This window comes from Suillus fuscotomentosus (assembly GCF_016647785.1).
Source record: "Suillus fuscotomentosus strain FC203 chromosome Unknown F5891scaffold_170, whole genome shotgun sequence".
Classification (NCBI taxonomy): Eukaryota; Fungi; Basidiomycota; class Agaricomycetes; order Boletales; family Suillaceae; genus Suillus; species Suillus fuscotomentosus.
The window spans coordinates 36,921-46,251 of NW_024539682.1; the positions used below are offsets into that span (position 1 = coordinate 36,921).

The window sequence follows — 9,331 nt, forward strand, 5'->3', positions numbered from 1 at the left end:
ATGCGACAAGCCTCAATCACGCTGGTTAACGTCAATAATTTCCAGTTTGCTCCTTGTTTTATCCGCGGTTTGTATATGTTGTATATAGCCTGATGTTGCGCACAAAGGTGATCAGAATGTAGATGAGTATATGTATGTAGTCTGTGGCTTTCAATCATGCAAATCAATTTTTCAAGACCGTTTCACAACACATCGAATCGTGCCAATGTGAAAGCTGATGGAAGACCTCAGTACACACGCTTTGCGCAAAAGCATCCAGCAGTCAGAAAGCAAGCCAAGCCATTTATCATACTATTTTTAAGAAGCAACGCTACAGGAAGCACTACTTTAATAGCACAACGAAGGCTGTACCTAGAAAATGAAACGTCAGATAAGAGTTAACAACGATCAGATGCGTTCCCTCAGGAAGAACAATTTGTCCATCATAAAAATCGGACATATGCTTGTATGTTGTAAAGCATCTCGGGGAGAAAGAGGGGATTATGGAAGAATGCTCACCGGTGCTACATTATTGTACAACCATCACAAGACAATCTGTAAAAAGAGGAAAGGGAAAGTAAGTGACTGATGCAGATGAACACGGAAAATGAAGATGAGAATCAGTTGGTGATGCATGTTACGAGTGATGGCTCATTGGAGACCGTCGCCGACTCGAGGATGGAAAGTATCGTCATTTGGAAAGGTAGGTCGTGAGGCTTACCTTGGTCGGTGTACATGATACGCCGTGTGCGCGATGGTGAAGGTTCATGAAAAAAATAGGCTCGCTTGCCGAGCTTGATCTTGAAGCGGAGTCTGGCGGAGACTCAAAAACAGCTATACAGTTTCTGCTCGCAATTTTCTTATGCCATGACAGCATGTTCGTGGTCTATTCTCTCTCTCCCGTCTCCCAGTCGTATGAATCAACCGGATCAAGGTGAGCAACAAAGTTTCTCGATGCTGGAGCTTTTTTGCACCTTTTTTGTGATGATACAATCAGTTCTGCTTCCGAAAGAGACACAATCTCTTGTGGACAACCTTTTACCAATAACTCTCAATCCTGATCAGCTTTTCTCTCGATTTACGCAGAGAACAACTTGCTAACTACTGCTGTTACAGTTGAATATACTGGTCACTTCTGGCGCGCCCATTGTGGTAGGGTGAGTACTATTCAATAGAATTTTGTACATTCGTATTTGCAGGACGAAATCAAGTTCATCCATTCTTTGAGTCTCCCGTAGTTGCGCGTTCGTTCGACCGCTCTTGTTCGCAAGAGATGCGTCTATGCTTCGTCTTGATTCATGTGCGTTGGTCCACGGGCGATGCTTTACGGGGGACAAGAAAACATCGGCTTTTCTGATTCATCTTGCGAGATTCTGTTGAACACCTTGCTCACTGTTACGCTTTAGGTTGACTATAACTTAGGACTTTATGTACTTCTATACGAGACATGCTTGTTGTGCCAGTGAAATATATTATGTCTTGCATATGACTGACTATCGCGGGGCGTGTTCTATAATATGTAGTACAAGTTACGCATAAAATTACAAGATATAGGTTCTATTCAAAAGAGTCGAGTCGTCCATATCTGCGAAGAGCCAATTGAGAACAGCTGCAAGCCTAATACCACCCTGAGACATCAACTTCTCAACAATCCATGCATTCTCGATTGCCCCGGAATACTCAGGCGTGTCGAGTTCAAGGTATGGATTCTTCCTCGGCCTAGAAAGCCAGTGGACTTCAAGACTTTGATTGGATGAGTTGCAGGCATGATCGTCGGTACTTCCAGAGAAGGAAACATGGTTGTATGGCGGTTCATCTAATGCCTTCGGGAACACGATCTGACAGTTCAGAGCGTGAATAGGAGCTGCCCAATGGTATGGACACAAGGTTTCATCGTCGGTGTTCAACCCCCCGTCTGTAAGATGCGACCCCACAATCCAAGACCCTATGCGACGCCCAAAAGTCCAAGATAGCCATTGTTCCCAGTGAGTTTGCAGGGGTTGGACGGAGAGTTCGGCGGGACACGTAAGCCACGAGTCGAGCTCGTCCTCGTACTTGCCCGTGATGCCTTCCCAGACAACACGACGGATATAAGGGTCGTAAATGGTGCCCCGAAGCTGACTCTCGACGTCGGGAAGTGGCAGAGGGCGAGTATAATTGGAGGGTATTGTGCGAATTCTTTTGGCTATGAGTAGGCCGTCCCACAGGGAGTGAAGGTCTATCGCAGATGATAAGAACAAGGAAAGATAAGAGCGGGAACAACTGACTTGTTACACGACTGTCGAATGAGACTTTGATTCCGTTCCCTCCTCGGTCACGTCCTGTGAGGTGCAATGGCATGTGCATATCCCCAACGAAGTGAATGAGAAACTTGAGTGCAACCTGCGCTGCATCTTCATCGCTCTCAGTGGTCAAACCTGCTTTGCGCAGGCTCATGTAACTCTCCAGGGTATTTGTGGTGTTCCTTATGCCGCTAAGCACATTGATATTCCTTCTACCCTCCCAGCCTCTCTCTCCTGGGAAAGCGCAAGTCTCACTAGGATAGTCATCCGTTGCGCCGATGTAGTGCAGGGGGCCTGTCCACCTGTACTGTGGCAAACCACGGATCCTATCTGCCCAGGCAGCGACCGGAGCGAGATGGCAGTTCCCTTTATAATTCAAGATGTCACACAGGATGGGCATGACCGAAGGATGCAGATGCATCTGAGCGACCGTCGCGATGATTTCATGACCTATGAAACAATTAGACTCTTCAGACACGACATACCGCCATACTCACCTACTGCTCCCCATGCACTGACGGATGGTATAATAGCGGACCCTGCGGCAAGAATGAGTGATACCCGTGAAAAGCGCATGGTGGGGGGTGTAAGAGTAAATCGATACCGGATGTGACACTTCTTATATCCAGAAATGCCGCAGAGCGCGCAGTCAGAGGGGGACTGAATGGGGCTTTCACAGATAAGGTGACAGTTTTAGTAATAATAGTCAGGGTGCGGTGAAAGACAAGAGGTCCGAGGATAAGGGAACAATACGGAAACATACAATAATAGTCTGCGACACAGCCACATGAGGCTATAGCAACTCGAACCTTATCATATAGAACTCATTTGATCTCATCACAATTGAAAATGTTCAAATTCAACTTCGACGTGGAGGACGATACTGAACAAAGTACAGATGTAAATCACACAACACAAAATCATGGGCCCGCTTCTGTGCAGGCGGTCGCCCCAGACGTATTCACAGAGCTTTTTCTCACAGACGCGGTACGTCTAATTGCTTATCTTGGTTCTGTAAAAACTGATATGGGCGCAAGTATTAGTTAAACAGCCTACCGTCCAAAATATCCTACTCTCCAATCACGATCCCACTTGCCAGCGGAACCGAACTTTCACTCCCACGCCGTGATCTGTTCGATGCGAGGTTTCAATTGATCTCACAAAATGTCGATGACCCGGATGCATTGGAGCAGCCGTCTATCAATGCACGGTCTGCGCTGCACTTTCTGGATGCACCCTCTGACCTTGTACCTCTTGTCTACGAGGGCGGCTTGAAGACTTGGGAATGCAGTATTGATCTTGCCAGCTATCTGGATGGTATAAGCTCACAGTTTGATGTAAGCGGCAAGCGTGTGCTAGAGGTGAGCATCCATTTCTCTGTACCCTGATGATATGATGCAGCTCATTAATCTTTTCACAGATCGGATGTGGCACTTCAATACCGTCACTGTACATTCTTCATCGAATATTCTCCTCCCCACCTTCTCAGAATCAGACACATATCCACCTCCAGGACTATAACGCCTCCGTGTTGGAATTGGTGACTATTCCCAATATTATTCTGACCTGGTGTTCGTAAATTTGGATATTTTCTTTCTTCGCATCTCACTCGAGATGCAGATCTGTCGGAGGCAGCAGAGACATACCGCAAATCAGAGGAGCAGGCAGACTCTCCTTTGGAGTTGGATATATCGGAAAGTCTCAAAAATGCATTCCATCAATCCTTGATGACCTACGGTGTCGAATTACGTTTTTTCTCCGGCTCATGGGATACATTCGACCTCCAAAAATCATGTGGGAGCTACAACCTGGTGCTGACATCCGAGACCATATACCGCATGGAATCTCTTCCGAGCCTTACTGCTATTATGCGCGGTGCTTGCAAGGCTGAAGAACCCACAGGTGTAAACGATTACCTCTGTCTTGTAGCCGCAAAAGTACTCTACTTTGGTGTGGGTGGCGGAGTAACAGAGTTTGTGCGATGTGTACAAGGTTCGGATAAAGGAGGCATGGTTAAGACTGTATGGGAGAAAACACAAGGTGTCGAAAGGAGGGTAATGAGTATCAGATGGAATTGACAATGTTATTCGATCCTTAACCGCGAAATGAAACGTGTCGAAGAGGATAATATGACTGGGACGACCAAGGACAACAAAACTCAATATTGTTGTGATAAGCAAAAAATGTGGACAAATCCGGACTCGAACCGGAGACCCCCCGCAGTCAGCGCCATGCTAAGCGGATGTGATAACCAGCTACACCATATGCCCGACGAGCTTTGTTAGATCTTGGGTAACTATTACCTATTACAGTAACCTAGATCTAATTATTCCCTTCTAAATTCTGACTTGTCACTGACAATTCAAAAAGAACGATCGACTTCATTCTATCAGAACCTGACTAGTGCTAGAGACCTATTGTACGTTCTTTATTGTTGCGTGCAAAGGCTTATATCACCCCCTTGCAGGATGGTGTTCGCTGTTCAAAACTGAGCTGGCTGGGTGTTCAGCTTCGAGCAAGTGCGCACATGGTTAGAGAAGCAAGGACAGCAACACCAGCACTTGCCGGACGAGTTTCTTGTCACCGATCTCAATTATTGGTTCAAAGAGAGAAATATCGATTATCTGTGGGCCGTCGGTACCGGCTATCCTCGGGGGAGCTTGCAGCCGATCATGGTATTGGTTCGAAGGCGCAGAGAAAATCTCAAGTCGAAGGTGTTTCGTTCTATCGTGTTAGAGAGTTGGATGCGGATCGTGAAGTGAAGAAACAGGTGCTGGAAGAGAGTGAGCTCGATGATGAAGAGTTGCCTTGGGTCCAATTCTTTCTTCACCTCAATACACACCAATGGAACAGCGCTCATCATCTACAAGGACAATGATGACGTCTGGTTCAACATAGGTCCCAGTAATCACTTGGGGGCCCATAGAGTCTATGGAAAATCCTTCATCTTCGAACGACTGATCCAAGTCACCGAGCTCATTAGTCAGAGGGTTGGGCCTCAGCTGTGGTTGTGGCTTGACCATGAACCGATCGTCCGCAAAGATATGATTGGCGAGCTTGTCAATGGGGCCGTACCAAGAGGTTTCATAATGAGGATGAAGGTGCAGCCGCTGTAAGTGCTCTTTCCATGCAGGAATTTGTGGCATGGCTACTGAGGGAATTTGACGTTCATTTTCAGCATTTAAATCAACAGGTAACCAACTTACATTAGCAGTCCCCCAACAACGCCCTTTGGTTGAAGAGCATTGCCTAGAATCAGAAAACATGCGAAAATTCAACACCCACTAATACCTACAGGTGGAGAACTGGATCTGAGTCCTCGATGTGTTCGAAGACTGGACAATTGGCCATCCTTCCCCTTGACCCCCAAAGTTAAGATTGGTTGTCCACAAGTACTCACAATTACGTTGTTTGCACGTGACCTTCTTGGTTGTGGAGCTCGAACTTCGCAAGTATGCCACCAACAGCTTAACTTAAAAGCCCCAATTTATCTTGAATTTCCTCTCGTCTGACCAACTGTAGTACGTTCATGCCGTCCCTTTTTATATGAGCATCAAAGGTTAACGTCTCTCCCACTAGTCACTATGGTGTTCAAAGTAGCTGGTTGGATAATCAGCTTCGAGCAAGCACGCACTTGGTTCGACAGGCAGGAATACAAACACGACCATTTCGGCGATGATTTCGTCGGTATCGCGCTCAATCGGTGGTTCGAAGAGAGGAACATCGATTATCTATGGGCTGTTGTCACCGACTACCCTCGAGGGAGCCGGCACGCAGTCATCGTCTTAGTTCGAAGGCGCAGGGAAGATCCCAAGTCGACGGTGTCCCACTACTATCGTGTCAGAGAGTTGGATGCAGACCGTGAAGTGAAGAAGCAGGTGATGGAGGAGACTGGACTGAGTGATGAAGATCTACCTTGGGTCACTGTTGTGGATCCGTTCTTCATGAATTAATGTCGATGTACCGAGTCTCGACGTGAATGAAATTGTAGCAAAAGGATTGTTTGTATGTTTTCATATATGCGAAGTTAAGGAGATCTCTGAATAATGTTGACCACTTCGGGGCAAAGTACAGTGGGACACAGCAGGCCCATCGGCATATCTCAGCGGAGTACGGTATCCGTCACTGTGTGCAACAGTGCCAAAGACTTACTTTGCCATGGACATCGAGAGCCTTGTTCTGCCATGTGGCAACACAGTGAGCCTGCTGCTATGATATACATTGATCTCAGCCGGTCCTTGCGATGCGTTAGCCTCCTGACAGGCACGAAAGAAAATGGGCAGAGTTGATGCGGAGCATGAACATGGGGCATTCCAATAATATTCGCGGAATGTTGTTGGGGCGGGATTGATTGGCATGATCAAGCGAGGTTCAAACTCCGCTGGGAGCTGCCGTCGACTTTTAATTCTCCCAATCCACGTCTTGTTATTAACAGTGTCTCTATCATCTGAAGGAACTTGGAAGTTATTCTAGGTCGCTGTTAAGGGTGTTGAACACGTCCGAGATGTTTGGATGGTACTCGGGAGACCCTTCTCAACTACATTCATGAATTGCTGGATGACGAGGAGCAGAGTCGAATTATTTGGCTGCATGTTGCGGACCTACGGTGGGCGTCGGAAAGTTTACTGACATGTTCACTGTAGCCGAAAGGATGAGAGGTCTGCGCGAGTGTCCGGCTTTGGCGTTTGTTTCGATGCCCTTGATGAATGCAATACCGAATTTATTGCCGTCCTCGTTTCCCTGCTCGACTACATAAGCTCTCCGTGAACCGTGATCCACACCTCGTTCGGAAGAGCACATTCGTAAAGCCATGCAGACAGAAGAAATGCGCCCACTCGGATGCAAGATACCACTTAACACTTCTGGGGAGGGCGTTACTACTAGTACGTGTCGTTAGACGGCACAGATATTGACTAACAATGACATTTACACTTTCCTATTCCAGAGTCATCTACCAGACATAGAGATCACCCATTTTATGGCCGCATTTGCGATTTTCACAGAGGAAACACAAGAACGAAGTTATTCAGCTCCTGACGCTTTTGAGTATGCATGTCGAAGCTGGCCCCTTCCATCTCTCATGGGCTCCAATGCTCAACCGATATTTAAGGTTTTTCGGAATTGTCATCCCCTCTCCTGGCTCGAAGCGCAATGGTGTTCAAAGGATCTGCAGTCTTGTCTAGCAGTTTTATCTGAAGGTCACTTACAAAGGTGGTTTTTTTCCGACATTCCGATACTTCTTGAGACTCATCATCTCACCTGCGCATATAGGAACATTTTTTTAAGTCCCCAGAAGCATCTCGGTCCAGGGTTTGAATTTGTCGATTTCATGACTGTCATGGAGTTGCACGTGTATACGGCGTTCACGCCAAGCAAATCCGTTCTCCTATGATTGCAGTATATCCAACGCTTCCAGGCCATAATTTAGTTGTCATCGAGTCACCCACTTGAAATAGAATTTTGGGGCTTCAAGCTTCAAATGCCATTGTTGCGGCTTGAATGGATACAAATCTGCTCCTGTTAAATTTACTTACTAGGTTCTAGCAATGGTAATGCATTGGGTTGTCCAATAGCTAAAAAGACACAATACCGCTACGGTCTTACTGTACGGAATGATACATCAACGTCATGCTCAACGGCGTTTCCCTTTCCCTCCTAACACACCTTTGGCTATTTTTTCAAAAACTCCTTCTAAATTGTCCGCTGTCTCCCAACCGTCTCCACCTGGAGTCGGTGCCCGCCTCCCATGAATACTGTAACAATAGAATTTCCCACCAAGCACAAGGATGCCCACGAATTCATCATGGGGATCCTTCGCAGCCAAAACCTCGATGTATTCATGCAACTGGGTGCCCGCCGATTGATATGTCCCTCCCTCCTTCTTTACCTCGATACACACCAATGGAACATCTCGGTTATCACCCACATGAACGATAATGAAGTCCGGCTCGAAGTAGGAGTCATGGATAACTGGAGCGCCCATGGAGTCTAAAGATAATCCTTCATCTTCAAACGGCTGATTATCGTCTCCATCATCGGGAAGACTGCGCCTGATTTTTGGCTGCGGCTTGACCATGAAGCAATCTGCCGCGAAAACGTGATTGGCGAGTTTATCGAGTGGCCCGTACCATGATGCTTCATAACGAGGGGGATTGAGATGCAACTCGTGCAAACGCTGCTTCCAAGCAGGAATTTTGGGCATGGTAGCTAAGAATATTGTGTGTTCACGGTCAGAACTCAGAACGAAGGATACATCAACTCACTGGGGGAGAAAGTTATGATATGTTGGATGGCCGTTCAATGAGTAGGAAGAACACGTCTTTTAAGATACTCAGCTAGGAGCTTCCATCAGGCAGTTGTGGTCACGCAATCAGCAGCTATGGTTACAAGAAGCATTAGTGATGGTATGTGGGACGCAAAAACACTAAAAAACTGGAAAAATGTACCACAAATGTTGGCCGCCCACTGATCGGCAAACAGGCAGGTAACTAACTTTGAGTTCCGAATGGGGCCTCGGCTTGAGGAACAATGCTAAACAATTTTCAAAACATACGATAATTATTCACCTACTAATACGACAATCGGATTAGAGCCTGATTGTGCTCGAAAGACAATGTCCAGGCTGATAGAAGTTGGTCACTTCCAGCTGATGTGGCAGAACAGGTAGTGCGACAATCGGATCAGAGAACTTAAAGGGCCCACCCTGGAATCGAAGAAATCCTGAAGATTCAAGAACAATGCCCTCGGCGGTAGAAATTTTGAAGAACCCCCCATTGCTCCCAATCATGTTCGTCCGATAGATCAATGATCAATGATCTGATGATAATAAGTTACACGGTGGCAAGCACGTGACCCTTTATGGTTTGGTTTAATAGGCGCGTTGTGAGTCGCCACCTAACGTCAGTCTAAACCAAAGTCTCCCAACTTGTCTCATATTTCTTTTCTGACAAACCGTACGTTCATGCGGTACTTTATCGCCTATGCATGGCTTACGATATTTTCCTCTTCAGGATGGTGCTCAAAATAGCCGGCTGGGTGTTCAGCTTCGAGCAAGCGCGTGCATGGTTAAA

At 46.7% G+C, this 9,331-nt stretch overlaps 1 protein-coding gene and 1 non-coding gene across 2 annotated transcripts; both read right to left on the reverse strand.

Moving 5' to 3' along the window:
- Positions 1-4,447: 4,447 nt before the first annotated feature.
- F5891DRAFT_t131 lies at positions 4,448-4,531 on the reverse strand. The gene has a single exon. It is a non-coding gene; the product is annotated as a tRNA-Ala (tRNA).
- A 3,243-nt stretch (positions 4,532-7,774) lies between these two features.
- On the reverse strand, positions 7,775-8,658 carry F5891DRAFT_166135 (uncharacterized protein). The gene is made up of 2 exons (XM_041370752.1): positions 8,525-8,658; positions 7,775-8,468 (listed from the first exon to the last, which is right to left on the reverse strand). Exon 2 carries the CDS (start codon positions 8,461-8,463, stop codon positions 7,894-7,896), a length of 570 nt encoding a protein of 189 aa, XP_041217287.1. The 5' UTR covers positions 8,464-8,468; positions 8,525-8,658; the 3' UTR covers positions 7,775-7,893.
- Positions 8,659-9,331: the final 673 nt, after the last annotated feature.

Coding starts and splice junctions, on each gene's coding strand:
- F5891DRAFT_166135 (XM_041370752.1), bottom strand. CDS start 8,463: ATGCCCAAAATTCCTGCTTGGAAGCAGCGTTTGCACGAGTTGCATCTC.